The sequence below is a fragment of the Leishmania martiniquensis genome, chromosome 30 (genome assembly GCF_017916325.1).
Source record: "Leishmania martiniquensis isolate LSCM1 chromosome 30, whole genome shotgun sequence".
In the NCBI taxonomy this organism is placed as follows: domain Eukaryota; phylum Euglenozoa; class Kinetoplastea; order Trypanosomatida; family Trypanosomatidae; genus Leishmania; species Leishmania martiniquensis.
This window is the reverse complement of record NC_090165.1, coordinates 813,121-835,135: the sequence shown is the minus strand read 5'-3', so window position 1 is coordinate 835,135 and position 22,015 is coordinate 813,121. Positions and strand designations below refer to the sequence as shown.

Here is a 22,015-nt window from a genome sequence, read left to right as displayed (position 1 = left end):
AGGGCGCCTGCACGCCCGCGCGTCTTGTTCACGACCGTCGCGCTGCAGCGTTTGTGGGTTCATGTCGAGAGGCGGCGACGAGAGGCGTTCTCTGGGGAATTCTGTGTCGTGCGCCTGTCCAAGTTCGTGACACTCCTTCGTCCGTGAAAAGAGTCGGCCGCGTTTGTGTGTATGTGTGTGTGTGCGCGCGCATCTCGCGCTGGTATGACTCTGGGACTCCTCGTACTAGTGTGCGCAATCCTACGGCTACCTGTATGTGTCTGTGTGTATGCCGCACTGTCTGCCTCGAATGCTCAATCGAGTCGGCTCGCCTACGCGTCTTCTGCAGCTGAAAATGGCGAGGGAGGCCGATGAGGTGAACAGAGCGGCATAAAGGGTAACACGGAGGGTGCGTAGCAGACAAGCAGCGATCAAGCGAGGGATGCGTACGTGCACAAGCGCGCGCCATCACGCATTTTCCAAGACGAGAGAGAGAGGCATTCAACATCCCGCAAGTGCATCCATCGGAGCTCGTCACTTTGATGTTCATCTGCATTTACTCTCCCTTTCAGTGTATTCATTGTGTCGTGTGGTATCGCCATCATAGAGTTGCTGAGTCCCGCGTCTCCCATTCGCTGCGCCGCCGCTTTTACCCTATTCCCCTTTCGTTTCCGTTTCGCTTCGCTGTCTCGAACACCGCAATGTGTGCCGTTTGGTGGCGTTTTACCCGTCATGAGCACTTCTCTTCACAGACATTCAGATTTGTCGTGCGTAGCGCACAAACAATTGTTGGTGCGCTCTCTGCTCGTCATTCCGTCTGAGCACCTCACCGTACGCGGGCGAGGTGCGAAAACCACGAAAGAAAAGAGATAAATATATTTATAGAGAGAGAGCAACGAAGATGGCGAGAGCCGCACAGGTCCGAGGTGGCCGTCGTTGATCCTCCTCGGTTGTCTGTTGGCGCTCTCGCTCTCTCTCTCTCTTGTGGTGTGTGGTGAAAACCGAATTCAGATTCTCCCGGAGAGAGCACTCCGTTGTGAGCTCACGCACGCATGGCCTCGACCGGCTCGGGTGATCCACGGTGTGAAATCCTTCCCGCCCCTCTCTTCCTTCTGTTGAGGTGAGGACGTTACGTGCTTTAGGGTTCCTGTCCTTTACGCTCTTCTCCCGCTCTTCTGCTGCCCTGCTCGCTGAGAGGTCACTGGGATAAAAAAAAAGAAAAAAGAAGACGCCAATGCCGGGGAGCGCACGCCATGTGCGCAGCTTTCTTTGGCGTTCGAGACATGCATTGGCGTCCACCCTTCCCTCTCCCTCTATTCTCCCCCCCTGCCAATCACTTCACCGCATATGTTCGAACGTACCATCTTCCACCACCACCACCACAGCAGCAGCAGCAGCTGAGTACGCTGTCCACGTCCCACTTCCACCATGTGCAAAAGGGAGTCTGGGCGCACATGGAACTGTCATCTCTCGTGCATCACTGTTTTCTATGTCCTTTTTTTTGTTGTTGTTCGATCGGCGCTAGATAGTGGGACTGCCCTCTATGACAGCATCCGCCAAAATGAACGACGATGCGTGTTACAAGACAAATAGCGAGGGGGGCGCGGTCACCGCTGCGGTGTCGCCTACGTTGCAGCTGACACCAGAGGAGGAAACCGCCCTGCTGGCCGAGTACGGTGCGGAGGGGCCCTACGACGACATCGTTGAGTGGGTCGCCCCGAGTCGGTTTAAGTCAGAGATGGGTGACGGTCATGTTTTTCTCACAGGCACCATGGACGACAACAACGACGACGACGACAGTGCGCGAGACGGTGATATTGCAAAGGGCTCTGGCTGCAATGAAGTCTCGACTATTTCACGGTGTGGCCGCACACTTGCGCACAAGGACCCGCTTCGTCTCTATCTCCACGAGCACTTTCCGTCTCTCATGCTGCTAGGCAAGACGGCACCATCGTCGCTGATGGAGACTGTTAATGATACGCTGGACGCCCTCGAGGGCCTGAGAAGATCTAACGGGCCACAGGGAGAAGAAAGGGAACGTCACACAGCAATGCCGCCGCCCACCGCCATCGACCGTTCTCCCACGTTTGAGCGGCATGCCGCCGTCTTGCGAAGGGGAAAGGAGTGGGCGCGCCGTGCGAGTCTTGCTGCCCAGGGTGCTTCTATCATGGCTGTGGCATCGCGCTTGCTTCTACCAGAAGCTCATGCTGCGCCTGCGGTGCAACGTGGTGACGGCTCTCCCGTAAAGGTAGCTGGCGTGACCGCAGGCATCGAGGACACGGAATATAGCGGCCTCATCGAATCCATGCAGCAGCTGCTGGCAAAGGCAGACGAGACAGTAAGCGCACGCTCTGCTCAGGCAGTGGTTGGCGAAGCGACAGACACGGAGGATGCCGTTCGAGAGCTGCGAGAGCGTGAAGCGCTGCTTACGGAGGATGCGCTGGATGAGTATTACGACCGAGTGGAGGTGTTGAATGGCGACAGCGAGGAAGAGGAGGTGGTGCAGCTGCTTCGTCGTGCGCGCGAAGGGCGTGCGCGGCTCCGCGAAGCCCTCACTCTGAGCACGGGTGAGGCGCCTGCGAGCGGTACCCGGGCACCGCATCATGAGCCATTGCTGGTGTCTCCTGCAGAAGATGTCGGCGCGGACGCTCAAGTCGTCTGCCTCCTCTTCCCGAAACTCCCCCATCTTTACGCCTTCGAGATGGCACTGCCGGTCTCGCTGTCGGAGACGGCGCAGTCGATTACTGTAGACGACTGTGCTGTGTCCCACGCGCCAGAGGAGCACCCGGTGGCACCCAGCCCGCCGCTTCCTGAGCTAGACATGTCGGTCCCGCTAGTAAGCCCCCCGAACGGGGATGAGAAGTCTCTGTCGCTCCCGCAGCTGCTGATGAGGAATACGGAGATGCTTACACGGATCGCTAACACGGAGCTTCGTGATGCAGAGGTGCAGCGGGCTGCTGTGGTGTCACGAGAGGAATGCGTGCGAGGGCGTCGAGTTGTTAGTGCTGCAAGAGAACGCTTGGCGCAGACAAAAATGCTGGGTGAGGACCGCAGCGCACTTGGCCTTGCAACCCTTCCGTCGTTTGTGCAGCAGCTCGACGTGTTGCTCTCCCCCACTCAGGAGGAGCAATATTACCGTCGTGGAGTTGCCCACAAGTCATCAATCGAGGCAGAGAGCCAGGTTGGCCTTGCTCGTCGCATCAGCGCTCCTCAGCATGAGCAGCGCGGAGGAAGCGGCGGCGCAGCTGAGTCTGAGTCACTTGGGCGCTCTTCACTCGAACAAATTCGCTGGAAGGCGACCCGGGACTCATTTCTGCTTGACCGCGAAGCCTGTGAGCGCCGCCGCATGCGCTTCGAAGATGAGTTGGTGGAGCGCGAAATGCGCGCCGGTGAAGAGCAGCTTGCTCTCTACGCAGAGCAGCGCAGTGAGCTCGAGCAGGCCGCTCTACAGGCTGTGGAGTCCCTGGGCGATGCGCAGCACGCCGCATTCGCGGAACTCTTCACGTCGGCCAACAAGGACAGGGCGCTGGCGCGACAGTCGGAGGAACTTCGACGGCTGCAAGAGGTGGAAAAGCTGGTGTACACGCTCATCATAGAGTGGGAGGTGCAGCGGGAGCAGTTGTTGCAAGAGGAGGCACTGTCACTTGGGCTGCTGCGTCGCGATGCGAACGAGGAAGAGCAGCTCGCTCAAATCGTCACCCAGCGACGCCGGGATGACGAGGTGGCAGCTGCGAGGAGAGCAGTGGAGCAGCTTCGTTCCGCCTTTGAGCAACAGCGTCTCTGGTCTGGCTCCTGGACACACAAGGGCCGAGGCGAGGCAGTTGTGGCGGACCCTGGGGTGCCTTTCAACGAAAGGGCGTTGCGCGAGAGCGAATGGTATTGCTGGCGCATCGCACCTTTGCGCACGGAACGAGCCGCGCTCTTGCGCTGGAGTACCGCACACCGGAAAGTGCTCGAGAACGTCCGTGCGCTTCTTGCAGAAGCTGAGGGCCGCTATCGCGCTCACGCGCAAGCCGCCCCTCAGAGCCCCAACAGTATCGACACCTCCGTTGGTTTACGAGTCCTTCCCCAAAACCTGCTTCTCGTGGAGGGAGGGGCACTTCCTACCGCGCATGGTGGAGTGCTGGATGCCGACGCATTAGTGAGGCTGCTCTGGCCGTCTCTTCACGCTGTGCTACGCCACCCAAAGCGAGCACACCACTACCTTGCCAAGCTCGACCTCTCGCTGGGCGATGTGCAGCGAGTGAACTGGGATCAGCTGCGTCACCTGCGCCTCCGCGGTGCTGCAGCTGCCGAGACACAACGCGAGCCCGACGAGGTGTTATTCATCGCGCCCCTGGTCAAGGAGCTGGACTTCAGCGGAAACCCAATACGACTGCTCGACGTGCTGGAGGCCGTCCGCACTTTCTCCTCTTTGCAGCGGCTCAGCGCCTCTCATGCTCAGCTGCATTCCCTCGACACATCAGACACGATAGACATGACCAGCAAAGCTCCCGAGACAGGATTGCCTGACCAGTGTCGCGCCTCTACAGCTAGAGTTGCTTCTGCTCGCTCCTCCCACCTGCGCCACGTGACAGCGGCGCGCAACCACGCGCTAGCGGCGCAGGTTCACCTGCTGTTCGTCGATGTGTCCTCTAATGCTCTAGCCTCGCTCACACCGCTCAGTGCGATGGCCTCTTCCTCCTTGGTTCATTGCTTGGCCAAGGCGAACAATTTGACTACCCTTGATTCCCTCAGCGGCTGCGTGGAGCTGCGCGAGCTTTCAGCAGCGCATAACCGACTGACTGATGTTCAAGCCGCCAGCGGGTTGCCGCTGCTGCGCGAGCTGGATGTTGAGAGCAACAATCTTACGTGGCTGACGGCGGGAAGGAGTGGAGGCGATGACGAAGTCATGTCCGACGCGCTGATGCTGCTCAGCAGGCTGAACGCCTCGCACAATCCACTGTGTGGCCTTCCAACAAGCCAGCACGTTTATCCTTGTTTAACGCACCTCTTTGTCAACCATGCGAAGCTAACCTCTCTTGCTGCGTCGTCGCTGGGGTGGTTTCCTATGTTGACGGAGTTGCAGGCCGAGGGAAATGAAATCAGTGACATCAGTGGTGTGCAGCACTGCCCGCGACTGCAGTACTTGAAGCTATCACACAATCGGCTTGACTCCCTAAGCGCTCTACAGCCACTGAGGTGCTGCACGCGGCTGCAGGTTCTCGACCTCACAGGAAATCCATGTCTCGCCACGGCCTCGCACAACGCGCAGTTTGCTGCGGCGACGGCTCGCGCGCTGTACGATCTGGTGCCGTCTTTAGAGGTGCTGAACATTTCTCCTCGAGCACACGCATGCGCGCAGAGGCAGGTGCTGGAGTCTTGTGCTCCAGCCATTTCTGCAACAGCACCAGAGGCGGAGGTAGACGCCGATCTGGACCATGAAGAGCGCCCCGACGCTGCTCTCGCAGCTCTTGCGACGCCGTCGGGGCGATACCTCTGTGCTACCCCTCAGCTCTACAGAGAAGTCTTCTCCGCCTTGTGTTGGGATGCACAGCTGCAGCAGCTGCTGGAGGAGAAGCAACTACGCGAGACGGGAGCACGGCGTCCATGGCCCTGCTGTGAGAGCGGCGAACTTCCGGCGGCCGCTCAGACCGCAGCTGTTGGTGAAGAGAGCGATGGCCACCAGCCACCCAACAATGATTGCGCGGGGTCACTTTCCGATCTAGATCGTGTGGTAGCGGCACAAATCCACGCTCGCACCGTGAACCACCAGTGCCGCGTGGAGCACTACCGGGTCGATGCCGCAGTTGTGTCGGAATGGATCAGTCTCTCGGAGCACTCCCTTCCAGCCGCACTCGCTCTGCCGGCAGACGGCGAACCGCTCGCAAACATGCACGTTCGTAACCTTTCCTACGAGCAGCAGCGGCAGGACCACGTCGGATGTCTTGCTCGTGCATATATTGCAGAGTGGCTGCTGAGTTGTGTCCTTGTTAGACGGGCTCGCCTCGAGCTGCACCGTCTTCGACTCGCGCGTGGAGAGTCCGAGGGGCGCCGGCAGGAGCGTGCGGCCCGGCGCATTCAACCGGTTTGGCGCGGCGCGGCGTTGCGTTCACGGCTGCGGCGCATTTTGCACCCGATGCAGGCCGATGACGACGCGGAGACGGCGATCGAGCACTTTATCAAGGTGGACGTGGATCACTGGCTCGACGAGAGTGCCTCTGTTCTGGCGCCGGTTGAGGAGCTCTTTCATGGTGTGGTGAAGTCGGCTCGTGGTATTGCCGCCGTGCCGTTCGGCTTTTCAGCGACGACCTCCGCGGTCGGTGCTTTTACCACTACAGGTGCTCCCTCAGTGGCGGTCTCTGTCACCTCCGCCCTCGCGCCTCCAGGTGATGCCAGGCCGCACACAGGAGCCTCCGCTGCTTCGCAGAGCAGTGCTGACAACCCACCGAATGATATCGGAGAGGTCGGCAAAGGAATGGGTGACCGTTCGACCTTGGTTGAGCAGTGGGGTCCGCGGGTGGCGGCGCAACTTCGAAGGAAGCAGCAGAAGTCTACGCGCGCGCACCAGCAGTACATGCGCAAGGAATTCCTGCAGGACCCGCTTCGTGTGAAGCGCGAGTTGCGAGAGGATCATGCGCAGCAGCGGCGCAAGTAGGGGGCTGACCTGCGTTGCCGCAACTATCTTGGCCATCTGCCCTATGAGAGGCCCTCGTGCGGCGAAATCTGCCCACCCGCAGCCGTTGTGCGTGGCTGCGGGAGGTTTGCCTGCATGCTCTTCGAAAGCGCACTGGTAGTGTTGTATATTACGCTTGTATTGCGTGAGAAGAACAAACACGTTCAGCAAAACGAAAAGATGGTAGAGAGGCTCTCGCTGTACTGCTGCCTCCATGCTCATAGCTTGCGGCCAGGCCGTGAGCGACGGGAGGTGTGACGCCGAAGGGCAGCATAACATTTCGAGTGGTTTCCCAGAGGCTGCCTTGTGAAGAAACTGTGACGTTTGGCCATGCTGAGCGCGACAGCCGCTTCAGCACCTGACTCCTCTTGAGCTGTCGCGGCAGTTTGCTGCACACACCCGTGCTCGCACGCGGTGGTGCCCATCCCCGGAAACGGGTGTAGGCGCCCGCACTGTGGTGCCGGGCGAGACACATTCGCCTCCCACCCCCTCCCTCTCTCTTCGCATCCCCTTTTTGTGTACCACGCTCCTCTCTTTCTGGCCATCAACTCCCTCTAACCGCACAACGTCCATTTCTCCTTTTCACGCACGTGTAGAGGGGCAGAGGGGTGCGTGTCTCATCATCTCTGAAAGGTGCCATCCGCACTCATTCGCTGCCTTTACGCCTACTCCGCCGCTCTCCCTTCTCCCTCCCTCCGTGCTCTGTTCCCGTCCTTGCCTGCTTGCCACAGTGCCTGGACACGAAACAGTAACGAACGACTCGGGGACAGGTGCGCGCCACTTCTCTTTGCATCCCACATCCTAACAAGAGATCGTATTACAGCAACACCAAGCGAAGGGTTCCCAAGGTGGCGCTCTCAGGGCACACACTCGAGCGCCTCGCACATACACACACACACACACACGCACCCTACGGCCCTGTGAAATTTGCTTTCTCTGGCGTGACACCTCTCCGCCTTCGTCTTCATGACCGTTCTCTGGTTGCGTCACTCATGCTCGGGCGGCCACTACCTGCTGACGATCGTTTGGTGAACTTAAGTTGGTGGCGAGGCAGATCGCGTCCGCTCCCCGTGTCCGATCCGCGCGCCACCGCCATTCAGCGATAGCGTGCGTGCGCCGCGCTTCCGCGTGTGCGTTTCCTCTCATTACCGCGACCCCACTCCACTCTGGTCACCCCTCTCCACTCTGGTCACCCCTCTCCACGTTCACTGGGCGGCTTCACTGTACTCCCCTTACGTGGCCACCACAATCGCAGCGAGGTGATTGGAGCTGGCGCGGCAAAGTCCGCCTCAGCCACTGTCTTCCTAGAAAAGCGAGGTGCAGGGGCCCTAGAATGCACATCGCCGGCTCCCCAAGTACCTGTGGCGTCAACGCCCCTCCCTCTAGTCCTTCCATCCCACGCAGCACAACCGCGAGCCCCTTTCCAGTTCAGCGGCGCGGCATCGGGTGTAACGTGGCTCGTGCACTCGATGTCTGTGATTCACGCGGTGACTCTGGCTGCAGCGACTGTGTCTTCACCGCCTCAAGTCAGAAACGCCACTTATCTACGAGAGAGAAGACTGCTGCGACGGCAGCTTCCGTGGGAGCGGCGGCGTCCTTGTGGTACAGACGGTTAGGACTGCGCCTGCAGCGCTGCTGCAAGAACACTGCACAGAACCTCTCTTTGGCGAGGGTCCCCAAGCGCTCCGGAGACAGCCGTCGGGGCCGCACTATACACGCCCTGCGGCCTAGCCGTCAGACAAGCAACGCTGATCCGTATGAGATGCGTCACGTTCGGCCACTAGACAAAGCCGTGGCGAATCAATACTGCACAAACCTCGTGATCAACAGCCGCTACACGGTGCGGAACTTCATCTTCAAGAACCTCTACGAGCAGTTCAGCCGTCCTCTAAACTTTTACTTCCTGCTCGTGGCCGTACTACAGTTCATTTCCGTGATCGCCCCTGTCAGTCCGCTCTCCACACTGCTGCCGCTCCTTTTCGCCTTCACGCTGACCGCCTTGAAGGAAGGCTACGATGACGTGAAGCGACACAGACAGGACCACGCGTACAACCACACACCTCGAAGGGTGCTTGACGCCGGCCGTGCTTCCTGGGTCTCGCGGATCAATGCTGATATAAGAGTGGGCGATGTACTGCTCCTGCGCGAGGACGAGGAAATTCCATGTGACGTTGTCGCTCTCGGCGCTTCGTCGACGGTGTACATTCGCACCGACAACTTGGACGGGGAGCTTGACTTGAAGCCAAAGGAGGTCGTGCAGTGGTCTGCGATCGGCCCTGACAATCTCTCGCGGTGCCCACGCACGGTTTGCGAGGTCGATTCGGAGACGGAGCCGCCGCTGGCGTCATGTATCATTTCTGCCGTCGCGTGTTTGTGTCTCGAGTGCCCTTCACCGTCTCCTATCGTGGACTCTTTTGACGCCTGCGCAGACCTTCAACTGACGGCGCCCGCGACGGTCTACGGCACAGGCGACGCAGCGCTGCGGGTGCCCCTCACTCACGACCATCTTCTCCCTCAGTCATGCGTCCTCAAGAACGTCGCGCAGGTGGTGTGCGTTGCTGTCTATACAGGCAATGAGACGAAGTGCGGCATGAACAAACGTGAAGCGCCGGTGAAGTGGGCACAAATCGATAAGGATGTCAGCCGCTACTCTATTTACATTTTTGTGTGTCAAACACTTAACGCCGTTGTCTTTGGATTCTTTGGCTTTCAGGCGAACCGTCGCATCCAAGATGCGTTTTGGTACCTGCCACAGCCGGCGAGCGAGGTAGGCGGGTCTGCCCTCATTTACCCGCTGCGCTTTTTTCTGCTCACCACGGTAATGATTCCGGTCTCTTTTAAGTTTGTCGTGGACATATGCAAGCACTACATGGCCAGCGCGGTGGAGTGGGACGACGCGATGATGCACGAGGCGGCGGCGTCGCTGCTGCCGAACTCCTCTGAGTGGTCTGGGTGCAAGGCGAAAAACTCCAGCATCCTGGAGGACTTGGGCCAGATCGACTGTGTGCTGTCTGACAAGACAGGCACCCTGACGCAGAATGTGATGGAGCTGGACGCAGTGACCATCTACCCTGGCCACCACGTTTCCATTTCCAAAGCAGCGAGCAGAAGCCTGCATCCGCCGGAGGAGCTCAGGGAGCTCGGCCCCTCTGCGCTTGCGGCCATGCGGCAATTTGCGCAGATGGTCGCCTTGTGCAACACCGTGGAGGTCGTACATCCTCATGCATCACCGGACGACCTCACGAGGAGCTCGGCGATTGCGTACCACGCCGGGTCTCCAGACGAGGTCGCTCTCTGCATGGGGATGCGCAAGTTGGGCGTCACACTGGTGCACCGCAGCGACCACCACGCCGTGCTTCGCACGAACCGCAGGAACGGTAGCACTCACGCCGGGGTAGCAGCAGTGGCGGCGCCAGAGGCTAACAACCTCGTCCATGTTGCAGGGGGTGAAGGGGAGGAGGACGAGCAGACGTGGGCGGTGCACCACATCTTCCATTTCTCATCTGAGAAAAAGACGATGGGCGTCATTGTAGAGGATCCAGCGACCGGCCGCATTTGGTTTGCTGTAAAAGGCGCCGACGATCGAGTGATGGAGATGACCTCACCGGGGCCGTCGCACTTGGCCGCCTCGGAACGCGTCAAAAGTCCCCCGCTCCACCCTCGTTTAGCGGCGAATCTGTCCCACTACGCCCACCGCGGTCTCCGCACCCTTCTGGTGGCGTGCAAGGAACTCTCACGGGATGAGCTCGCCAGATTTCTGGGCAGCGTCTCGCAGGCAAGTTGTTTGACCGAGGGACGACAGGCCCGCCTCGATGCACTGCGCGCGGAGATGGAGTCAGGTGTGAGTATTATCGGTATCACCGCCATCGAAGACAAATTGCAGGAGGATGTGCAGGCGACGATTGGCGACATGCTCATCGCTGGCATCAAGGTTTGGATGCTGACAGGCGACAAGTTGGAAACCGCAGAGCAGATTGGGCTGTCTTGCGGTCTGTACAGCCCAAGTGATACGGTGATTCGCATTAGTGAGACGGTGCCTGCTGCAACAGGCTTCGCCCGTAGACCCAGCAGGTGCGGCGGTGTCGCCGCTCGTGCTAGCGAGTGGCGCCAGCAGTTGCTCACCTTTCCGATAGAGCGGCTGCCTACCTCACTCTCGAAGCCGCGGCACGGCAGCGCCGCCTCGGTGTCGAAATCCGCGGCGCAGATATGCGGCAAGGCGCTCGAAACGCGTGTGTTGCGCTTCGTCGAGAGCGACTCCTCTCAGCTGTCGAACGATTCTCTGCGCGCGATGGCGCGGGCAGCGGACGGTACCGCCGATGGAAGCGGAGGCAGCTCTGGCGGGGGCGCATTCGTTGGCGGGGGCGCCGAGCGCAACGCCGTCTTGGTTGTGCAGGGCGGCACTGTGCTGGAGGCGATTTTGCAGGACCCTGTACTGCGGGCACGCTTTCGCGAGATATCAGGTCGCTGCTGCAGTGTCATCTGCGCACGCTCAACACCGAGCCAGAAAGCCGCCGTCACCAAGTTTGTGCGTGAAGGCGGCTCTGTGACACTGTCCGTCGGTGATGGCGGCAACGACGTCGCAATGCTGCAGGAGGCACACGTGGGCATTGGAATTGTGGGCAAGGAGGGACAGCAGGCGGCACGTGCTGCAGACTTTTCCATTACGCAGTTTTCCGACCTGCGCGCTTTGCTGTTCGTTCATGGACAGCAGGCGTACGCAAGAACCGCCTACGTAATCAAGTACAGCTTCTACAAGTCGATGCTGATCTCCTTCATTCAGCTTGCCTACAACGTTATCGGTACTTACGCGTCTGGTGGCACCTTCTGGAACAGCTTTTCTCTTACCATGTGGAACGGCTTCTATACCCTGCCGCAGACCATCCTATACTGCCTCGATCGCTGCGCGCCTCGCGTAGTGCTGGAGCGCAACCCGTACCTCTACAAGTTGACGCGGCGCGCTGTTGACATACGCCCAGGCGAGTTCTTTGTATCTTTTGTGCTGCGTGGTGTGCTGCAATCGATCTTGTTGCTTTGGCTGTGCACGGGGGTATACGGCCCGAGCTTCGCGTACGCGGATAGCGGGGGCACGGCTACGAATGACGTGACGTTTACAGTCGCCTACACAGCCTTGATGCTGTCGCAGATGTTCACGATGTGGTGGGAGTCGCACGCATTAACACCGCTCAACCTCCTTGCGCTTGTGGGCATGCCCCTCTTCTACGTGTACTCGACGACCATATACAGTGACCGGCCAACGCTGCAATACTTCAGCGTGTTTCGCAGGTCGCTGGACACCGCTGGAGTGTTGTCTGCATTTGGGGTCTCAGCGGCACTCGTGGTACCGAGCCTCATCTACTTCACATTGTCAGCCTTTCAGCAGCCAAATCCGCGCGACGTCCTTCGGCGCGCTGAGGTCCGACGCCAGCGGCTGCTGCTAGCTGTGCGAGAGTACATGCGTGCACAATCGTGGTGGGTGCGCTGGCTTGGTGCGACGCCAGAGGAGTCTTCCGTGCTTCGCAAGCGATCCTACAACGCGCCTTACATGCATGGCGAAAGCGGAGGAATAAGCGCGATCTGATTTCATGAGTTGTCAGTCAAGGCCACGTAGGCCGTCCGTGGGCCTGCCGCATTAAATCCGTTCCTTGTGTCCCCAATGCTTTTATGCAGACCCATGGAGGCTTATTCCTGTTAGCTCTCAGAGCGAATGTAAGGGGGGGGAGGGCAGCGCCTCTCAGAGTCTCTTTGGGACACTGTACATATCCCACGTAGCGTTCCATCGGTGCGTGAATCCCTTCTTGCCTACCCCAGTTTCCCGGAGGTTTCTGCGTCATGACAACGTCCTGGGTGGATTTAATCGTCCAATGAGGCGCTAAACCACTACCTCTTGTATCCGTGTGTGCGTTTACAGGGGCCCGAAGGACAGCCCTCAGAGGGCTCTTGGGCACGGCTGGCGGACTCGTTGGGGCTAGCGGAGAGGTTAGGGTCGGGGCTGTGCCGACAAGTCGTCGCAGTCCGGATGACGCTTGTGCCGGCTCACGAGGAGCTACGTCGACGGCTCGCCGAGTCGTGGCGCGGCAGATCCTGTCAGAGGCGTGCGAGCTGACGGAGAGGGCATAGCCCCCATGCTGCCCAGCACTTGGAGCATTCGCCTGCCTATCGAGGGACGTACGGGGCTCGCTCGGGCGCACGCGCTATCGGCCACGGCGTGTCGGACACACACGCACACACACGTACAAGAGAAGGGTGGGTGAAAGGGGCAAAATCGGTAGTGACAACGATACAGAAACGGGCAAGGACATCCATACGAGCTCCAACGGGAGTGCCTGTGCTGGCAGAGGGTGTGTCGCCCTCCCCCCCTCCTCATTCCTGGCAGAGGCGCAGGTGCTCGGGGAGCCCTCCCCTGAGGCGGAGCCGTGGCCCGCCTCGTCCTCCTCCGGCATCCACGCAGAGCAACCCCTGCTCCCCGCACAGCAGACGCGGCCCCGTATCCGCCCTGGAGCAGAGGCCACCGAACGCGGCGTCGTGTGGATGCGGGGCACGAAAGAGCCCCGTGAGACGCACGGTCCGCTTCGACGGCACGAGGGCCGGCCACCAGACGACCGAGACGCCGCTGCGGTGAGGCAGCCCCAGGGGCAGTGCGTGTGTATGCGTGTCTGCTTCGTCGACTTATTCATGAACGGCACGGGTGCGTTGAAGCGGGGTGGAGGGCATTCTACCTTTTTTGCTTCACTTGTCACATGTAGCTTACCGGTCATCTCCCTCTGTGTGTGCCTTGAAACTTTCATGCCCAGCACGTGAGGAAACACAGGAGCGAGCAGTGACGTCATGGAAGAGGATGTGGGGATGGAGGCGGGGAGGTGGCGAGGCTATCTGCTTCGTTGAGCGCATCTGATCGTCTTGTTAACGAAGGGATCATTGACTAACACGTGCTCGGCGACTCTTGGTGTCCTGTGGGGCCTCCTCGTCGCCAATACACTTTTTATCATCGTTTCATCTGCCCGTGCGTTTTTTTTTCGTGTGGACGGAAGCCCCTTTGCATTATGGTGTGGTCTTATGTGGCTCAACGTCGAAGAGTACGCTCCATCGAGCACACTCGCACACACGCATTCACAAGGGGGGCGATCGGAAAAAAAGAAAAGTGGAGTGCTGTGTAGACGAGGCGTGAGGTGGACCACATGCCTCTGCGAAAGGCTTGTCGCTGTGTTTTCACAAAGGCGAAAGGGGCTGCCGAGATGTACGTGCGCACGTGAGTTGGTTCGCAGCAGCAGTGCCGCCAGCGTTTGCTTCTCACACTCAGCGTGTGAGGAGTTCGAAAGCGGCAGAGCAAGGAAGGCATCAAAGAGGAGGGGGGCAGATGCCTTCCTTGCTCTGCCGCTTTCGAACTCCTCACACACACAGGTGCGACGCCCCTCTTGCATGGAGAAGTGCAAACGCTCCTCCAGGCTCCTCTCGCCCAGGCTTTCTCTCACTCTCCCTCTTCTGACGCTTATGGCACGCTGCTGCTCCGACGATTCTGGGCCTGCTCCAGTCTCGCTGTTTCTCCTCCTCCGCCTTCGACCACACGAAGAGCCGTCTTCTCTCACAGCACACATCGTACTGTAGCGTTTTCTCTGTCGTTAAGGGATAGGCCCCCACCCCTCTCTCGCACCCCCCATTCCGCTCTCCGCCTTTTAACCTAAGAAAAGAAAAGAAATCCGACTTCTCCCCAAGCCGCCACGAGTAAAGTTTCCACGCGCTGATTTCGCGTGTTCCTCCCCCTCCAACCCCCCTCTTCCCCTCTTTTCTGCCTTCCCGCTTCCTTGCATGCCTGGAGGCATCCTTTGCTCTCTTCCACCCGTTGCCTCCCTTCTCTCCGACATCTGCTTCCCCTGATCCCCACCTCCTTTCCCCTCTCAGACTGCTACTGTGCGGTGACGGTATTGCCACTGAAACTGGTGCGCTGTGCGTTTGGCGAGTGGCCGACCTCTCACTTCGCCGACACACATTTATTTTTGCGTAGGTGCGTGTACGTGTGTCTGTGCCTGTGTCTGTGTCCGTACTTCCTCTCTCGCATCGACGCCTCCGCCAACTCGGCCATGTCTCGCTGCGGTACCTGCCACTTGTCGTTGGAGAGCGGAGAGATTCTGCGCGCCCACTACGGATCGGAGCTCCACCTTACCAACGTACGCCGCCGTGTGGATGGCCTGCGCCCGCTCTCGCAGCAGGAGCACCGCTTCGTCAGCAGGGAGATGAAAGGCGCGGCGCTCGACGAGAGCGGCGCGCCGGTGTACTCCTGCACGCTGTGCAAAAAGACCTTTCGCTCGGTCCAGACGCTGCAGACGCACATTCGTTCAACCGCGCATCTGATGCGGAAGGAGCAGCGCATCCTCGCGCGTGACTCGGAAGCGGCCAGCATGCTGACGGCGACCTCGCTCGGTAGCGCGGCGATGGGACTGCATCGTCGCCACAACGCTAAAAAGGGCGCCACTGCGCGTCGCGAGGCGAAGCAGAAGGCAGGCCCAAAGGTAGATGCGGAGGAGCGGGAGGAGGACGCGAGTGAGGTGCGCTGCATGTTCTGCGGCTTTCTCTCTGCGGATGTGACTTCCAACGTGCACCATTTGGAGTTCGTGCACAACTTCACGATCCCGCTGGCGCCCCACTGCATCGACCACGTAGCGCTGCTCGCGTATCTAGCTCGTAAAATCAACGGTCTCATGTGCATCGTGTGTAACGAGCGCACCCGCTCCTTCTCTTCGCTGGAAGCGCTGCGCGACCACATGCGCGAGACGAATCACGAGCGCCTCATCCTCGGTCCTGAATATCAAGAGTTCTACAGCATCGCGCTCGAAGACTCGGAGGCCGCTAGGCCGGTGCAGCTCGAGGGCGTGCACGGCGACGAACTTGTACTGACGCGCGACAAGGCCGATGGGAGAAGGCGTGTTGTGCGCAAGCGCGAAGGCGACGTGCCACGCCCCCGTCCACGGGAGACGGAGGAGCAGAATGAGAAGCGCCTGACTATCCTGGCCGACGCGCAGGAGGCTCGCGCACTCGCAAAGCAGGAGCAGAAGGAGCTCATGGCTCTGCAGAACAAGGAAGTCGCGTGGATGGCGAAGCGCAGCGGCGGCGACCGTCAAGACCTACAGCTGGACGTTAGCATGCGTACAAACAAGCTCCATCCGAAGGGTTACGATGGCAACATGATGTTCAGTTAAGCGCTCAGCCGTCAGTGTGCCGGTGCAGCGGCTGCCGTGATGTCTGTGCCGGTGGCAGCCGTGACGGCGGCCATGCTAGCGCCATGAGCGTTTCGAGGAAAGTGCGGTTGCTTTCTCTGCCTTCATGCACTTGTGGATTCGGTGGCTAGTTGTGGGAACGTTCGCGACGGTGTACTAAGCATCTCAGCTCTACGTCAAGAGGATGGTGGGCGATTGGGGTGGTGGTGGTGGACAGCACAACACAGCACTTGGGCGTATTTGTCAGCACTTGAAAGCAACCCCAGGCGCTCTGCGGGCTGGAGTCTCTCCTTTCCAGTTTTTTCTCAGTATCCACACTTGTTGGTGCTGGCCGACCTCCTCATTCTTTGGCGCCCAGTTTTCTTGGTTTTTCGTTTTGTTGTTGGCCGAGTTTGTTGTAACGGATCGCTTGGGTACTGTGTGCTGTGTGACTTTTCTTAGTCGGCTGGGTGCGTCTGACGCTGTTCTGCCCGTGCTGTGCTGCGCACGTTCCTTAGGGGCCCTGTGTACAGGGCCGATGGTGGTGTCCGAGGGCCTCTCGGGGGGCTTCAAGCCGTCATCGTGCGAGCGTGATGATGGATAGCCGTACGGATGACAAAGCGCACTCGAAAAAGCGGCGCCGAAGACGCGCATGACGAAACGCCTCGTTAGACGTTTGCTGCCTTTAAGCTTTTTTGGCGCATTCGCACTGTGGCGCCGCCGCCGCACTTCTCCGCTGACTCACACAACCCTCTGGGCCTTTCCCTCTCCGTTATCTTTCCTCCTGCGGCACTGAGCACGAGCGGAAGTGCGACCTCGCTTCCCGCCGGGAATACACTTTCAGCTCTCAGCAAGAGCACCTTCGCTGTTAGTGGGGCCGAATTAGCAACTTCGTGAGAGGCGACAGGTACCCGCCCGCGCCGTCCACATCGAACACTTCTTTTTTCGGGGCGGGTGGGCATTGCTCCTCGATAGACAAGGTGTGCATGCACATTTCTGTTTGCCACTGCAGCATTCCTTCGTGCCAGAGTACGCACAAAGACAGTGACGGTTGCACCATTCTAGGTAGTTCTGCAAGCGTAGAGTAGCGCATCATCGCCCCTCCCCCACCCACACTCCTTCCTCTCCGCCTCTTCTTCTCCACGGAGCGTGGTGCGAGGGTACTCGCTAGAGAGCCGTTGCACGAACTGCGGTCGTCGACCGCCAGGAAGGAAAAGCCACTGCCTTCCTCCGCTACCCACCTGCCCTTCTCAGCACTTCCTCGTGCCACACCGCTACTCCTCTGTCCTTAGACACGCACGTGCTGCCAAGGTAGTCGCTTGGGACCGCGATGTTCGAGCTGGTGACCTACGCCTACAACAGCGTCTTGACGGCGGCGTACCGAGGCTATAAAATCGAAAAGGAAACGCCCAAGACACTCGCTGACCCCGGAACGTTTTTGTCTGGCGCCATCGCCGGCGGCCTAGGTAGGGCAGTGGCTTTACCGCTTGATCAAGGAGGCTCAAAAGGCGTCATGCAGACGATAGGCCGACGCACAGTGCAGTTTGGCTTCCTCATGATGCTCTACTGCCCTATAGCTCAGAAAATTCTCCCCGGCCTCGAAGAGGACCCGCTTTCGAAGATGGTGGTCACGTTTATGGTCGGCGCATCCGCTGGATGGCACATGCGCCTCGTGTGCAACCCCATCTCGCGCGTCATGGATGAGAGCCACCGCATAGGCAGGTCGCCCATGGCCACTGCGCGCATCATGAAGAACAAGACGATTTTGCAGTTTTGGTACACGACGCCGAACCTCATCGCGAATGCGGTGTACTTTGGCACCCTCTTGACCGTCTTTGAGGGTCTGCGCCGCTTCAACGAGCGAAACTTTATGCCAATAGTGAAGAGTGAGTCTGCACAGGTGCTGTACGTGATGGGGGACAATGCGCAGGCACAGGTTCTCCGACAGAGCCCGCCCCATCGCGGACCTGCAGAGGCGGATAGCAACTGGAGCTGGACGAATTACACTGCGACGGTGGCGTCGAACTTTGTCTTGGGTGGTGCGGCAGCGACAGTCGCATCCACCGCGTGTTACCCGCTTAGCGCGCATCAGTACATGCAGACGGTAATTCACGATTCGGCCATCTGCCGCGGACTTCTACCGACGTTGCTGAAGGAGGTACCGATGATGGCCGTCGCGCTCGGCACCTTTTCTGCCTTACACCCTCTTTTAGCACCACGTCACGGTGTGCGGTGCGGATTCGGCTACTAAGCTGAAAAGGACACACGTGAGCAGGGGTCGCCTGCTGCCACAGAGCAGACACCGTGAAGAAACGATAGGAGATGAGATGCCGGCGCGTGAAACGCGGCGATCCTCTTGTGCACGGCTGCCGCACAGCTGAAATTGGAATCACCGTCTCTCACCTCGTACCGACCGCAAAGCTCCACTTCACGTCATCTTTCTCTGTTCTTTTTTTTTACGCCCGTTTGCTTGGGCGCAGTCGGGGAGGCTTCTCTGTGCGGCGCTGGCGCGCGTAGACGTGCTTTCTGACACCGCAGCAGTCCCCAGGGCAAGAGGCAGTCTATATTGATCGTTGTGCTCTGATGCCGTGGTGACGATGGCTATCGCAGCAACGGTCGGCGTGTGGATGTGGCGTTTATCGAGTCTGCTGTGTGTGCCTTTTGTTTTGGTAGTGTCCCGTTTCGTCTCTCTCTCCTTGTGTGTGTGTGTATATGCGCGTGATTTTCAACGATCAGTTTTATCCCCTCCCCTTCCCCCTTCGCTCTCTGCCCCACCCCCTCTCTCCCTCTCTTTCTCCCAATTCAATCCTCTTCTGTTTATTCAGTTGTCAGTCGTACAGAGCAGTGCTCCGCCAATCTCCGCTTCGAAAACAACAGCCTTACAGTTTCGCTCCACGGCCAAGACGAAGGGCATGACAAGTAGGAGAGCGGCTGGACTGCAGCATGTCTCTCTGGTGGTCTTGAAGTGGACGCGGCTGCACCCCCCCCCGAGTAGCGGTGAATCGTTCCTCTTGGCTGTTGCGTTCGCTAACTGGCGCCTCCTGCTGGCCACCACGCACGCGGCTCGCACAACAACACGAGGTTTCTGTACTGTCAAGCGCCCCCCTATGATAATCCGTCCTCGCTTCCTGTAGTCTTAACAGCCACGCGCATCTCTCGACTCTCGATCCCCGCCCCCCCTCCCCCCCACACACGCACACACACTTCTCCTTTTGATCACCTCGGCCGTGTACACGAACGGCGCACGATCACTCCTGTTAACGACAGCAAAGACGTTCATACAGTCTTCCTTACTGATTCTCTCTCTATTCACTTGAAGCACGCTTACGTCCAGCGGAACCTTCACGGCACCCTTTCTATCTCACACCAGCTAGGCTTTTTTTTCAATCTTTTTGAGCGCTGCATCGACTCACCTGTGTGCACGAACCTCTGTGGCAGTTGCGCCAGCGCATGGCCCTCGCCGTGCTGATTGGCCTGCGGGTTTTCTGTTCGCTTCACTCACTGGTGTCGGCGAGTCTCTCTCCCTCTCACCGCCGTTGTCGTGTCTTCCGCTGAGACAGTACGCGGACACGTAAGGAGGCCGGCACACCTCTACTACATAAAGACCCGCCCACAGATGCGTCGTTGCAAGCGCTCCAGTAACGGGAAGGAGAGCCGAAGTTCGTAGGAAAAAAGGGGGGAAACATCGAACGGTATGCTGTAATCGATCCCTGCTTTTCTGTTGCCGTTGTTTTTAGACCTCCTTAGCATCTACCAGTTTATCGCTCCCGCTGCCGCACTCCTCGCCTGCGGCCTTTTTCTCCTGTGCACAAACTGCAGCTTCTCCCGTATCTACGCCTGTCTCTGTTTTCTTCAGTGGCCAACCTTCTCCTTTCGTGTCCCCTCGACTCATTCGCAGGCCTCTCTCCCTCTTCTTGGCTGCATCCGTTTTCTGTGTGTGTGTGTGGATATTTGTGTAGGCCTGCGCATCTGACGAAAAGATACGGAAGGACAACGTCGCTGACTCGCTCACGGATCGCCCCTGCCCCCTTCCACCCACCCCTCCCCGACGCACTAGCTTTGCGAGGGGGTGCCCAACGTGCTCTTTCAGGCGCACCTTAAACTCTCGTGGGGTTTCTCCCTTCAACATTGGTTTCCCGTCCCTTCTGTTGTATTGCGATTTTGCCGTTGCGTAAGTCCTGACGTCGGCGTGTCCTTGCTGTGTAGCCGTGGTGGCGTGGGTGATGACCCACTGTTTTGTAGACTTGCGTGTACCTGCGTGTGTATGATATGTGTGTCAGTTGTGTCTCTCTCTTCCCTCTTCTCTCTTCGGCAGCTTTCTCTCGAGCTCGTTAGCGGTAACGCCACACGCAGACTCAGCGGCGTTCAGCACCCGCCCCTCTGTCTTTCACTGCAGGTCAACGCTGCCTTTTTATTTTCCTTTAGTTGTTCGCGTGTGCTTTCACGACGGCTCTCGGCCCTTGTACCTTTCCTTTTACGGCTGCCTCTCTGCTCCCACGTCCCGGTCTATCACTCTGCGTTCTCACCCTCGCCCACCAATCTCGCGAGTCGACCGGTAGTATGCGCCGCCGCTGCTTGCTCGTGGACACCATCCGGTTGGCGAGCTTTCCGGGAATGGAGGCGGTTCTGCTGCGGTGCCCCAAGTTCTTCGCCAAAGAGCATGTGATGACCGTCTTCCCAGCGGCGGAGCGGTGCCTGCGGCGCATTCAGGGAACTCCGGCGGGCGGGGAGGCGCTGGAGGCGGCTTGTTATCTCCTCTACACGTTTCAGCCATCGGACTTTGCTCCTGGCGAGAGCGTGACAAGCGTGGACGGCGGTGAGGGGCAGGGCCTGGCAGGCGAGGATGATGGCGGGGATACTTCAGGCCCGTCTGCCACACCGTCGACGGTAGTCTCGTCATCGTCGATTGCGGAGGACGGCTTCTCGGAGCTCATTCAGTACTCCCCAACGGCAGGGGAGTGGAAGGATCGCAGCCGTGAGCGCTTTTTCACCTTTATGGTCGCTGTGCAGGCGCGGTTGGCAAAGCATCTCGGCAACGCAAATACATCGTCCTCCCGCTTTTTCATGGACTGGCCCGACCCGGCAACGGGCCTGCCGATCTGCACGGACCGTGGCGGGACGACCTTCTGCGACGCGGACGCCATTCAGCAGTTCTTCTCCTTTCACAGCGTTCTCATTGCGGGCCCGGGTGGCGGCTGCCGCATGGTGGAGCATCCGCGGTTGGGCCTCGACGTGTACCCGGCGGCCGGCGTTCTCGTCCTGCCACGAGATGCCGAAGAGGTCCTGTGCACGACGATTCGCAGCTTCGCAGCGTGAAGGGTCGCTACGGCGACGGCCCACAGTCGCCGCGGGCAGCACCTCATCGGCTCCAACGCACTCCTTCTTTTTTTTCGCTTCGACCCTCTCCTTGGAGTTCTACGATGTGCACGACAACGCCTGCCTTTCAACTCTTCGATGTGGGTGCTGCGGCGGTACGGTGGCCAGCGCACGTACCCAAAGAGCATCTCTCTCTCCCTCCCTCTCTTTCCCCCTACGCCACTGCATCCCGGTTTCTGCTTAAGTGGCGGCTGCGGCATTCATCACGATGTCCCTGCCACGCTTGTTTCTCCCCTTCCTCCCCCTCCCCTCCCATTGCATATATTTATATAAATTGTGTATGCGTGTGCGTGGCACGCGCCCTTTTCATTGCCTCTCGCCTCCCCCTCTATGTGTTTCCGGCTTTGAATGTCTGCCATGTCGTTTATCTGTTGTCTTTGCTTTTTTATTATTATTTCCCTACGGCTCCGCTGCTCACTTGGCGGTGCTCCCGCGTGCACTCAAATGCCTTTCAGCGGCGCACGCCATCAGGTCTCTGCGGGGCGGCACGAGCGCTGCTAAGTATCCATCCCACCTTCCCCTTAAAGTCTCGGGCCCTATGCACGTTGATGTCATGCGTGGCTACGTCAGAAGAAGGTCTCCATTCACCCAGATGGGCGTTGTCGGTGTAATGGCTGGTGATAGTTGCCTCTGGTACCCCCGCGCATCTAAAAGAACAGCTCGAATCTCGAGATGCCAATCGACAACAGCAGAACCGCCTTCAGGCACACACCACGACTCGAGTCTCACACCCTCGATGGCGGACTGCACGAAGTGCAGTGACTGGCGACAAGCCTGAAAGGGAGCATCTACAGTGGGTTGCATGGATCAGCTACTG

The 22,015-nt window shown here is 59.2% G+C and overlaps 5 protein-coding genes across 5 annotated transcripts; all 5 read left to right on the top strand.

The window, feature by feature from the left end:
- Positions 1-1,522: 1,522 nt before the first annotated feature.
- LSCM1_03845 (uncharacterized protein) lies at positions 1,523-6,616 on the top strand (the record flags this gene model as incomplete). Its single annotated transcript, XM_067321378.1, has 1 exon — positions 1,523-6,616. One exon carries the CDS (start codon positions 1,523-1,525, stop codon positions 6,614-6,616), a length of 5,094 nt encoding a protein of 1,697 aa, XP_067176746.1.
- Positions 6,617-7,967: 1,351 nt separating this feature from the next.
- On the top strand, positions 7,968-12,212 carry LSCM1_03844 (uncharacterized protein; the record flags this gene model as incomplete). Its single annotated transcript, XM_067321377.1, has 1 exon — positions 7,968-12,212. The coding sequence occupies one exon, from the start codon at positions 7,968-7,970 to the stop codon at positions 12,210-12,212; it is 4,245 nt and encodes a 1,414-aa protein (XP_067176745.1).
- A 2,497-nt stretch (positions 12,213-14,709) lies between these two features.
- Positions 14,710-15,825, top strand: LSCM1_03843 (uncharacterized protein; the record flags this gene model as incomplete). The annotated part of the gene is made up of 1 exon (XM_067321376.1): positions 14,710-15,825. The coding sequence occupies one exon, from the start codon at positions 14,710-14,712 to the stop codon at positions 15,823-15,825; it is 1,116 nt and encodes a 371-aa protein (XP_067176744.1).
- Positions 15,826-17,152: 1,327 nt separating this feature from the next.
- LSCM1_03842 (uncharacterized protein) lies at positions 17,153-18,073 on the top strand (the record flags this gene model as incomplete). Its single annotated transcript, XM_067321375.1, has 1 exon — positions 17,153-18,073. The coding sequence occupies one exon, from the start codon at positions 17,153-17,155 to the stop codon at positions 18,071-18,073; it is 921 nt and encodes a 306-aa protein (XP_067176743.1).
- Positions 18,074-20,382: 2,309 nt separating this feature from the next.
- LSCM1_03841 (uncharacterized protein) lies at positions 20,383-21,138 on the top strand (the record flags this gene model as incomplete). Its single annotated transcript, XM_067321374.1, has 1 exon — positions 20,383-21,138. The coding sequence occupies one exon, from the start codon at positions 20,383-20,385 to the stop codon at positions 21,136-21,138; it is 756 nt and encodes a 251-aa protein (XP_067176742.1).
- Between the last annotated feature and the right edge of the window lie 877 nt (positions 21,139-22,015).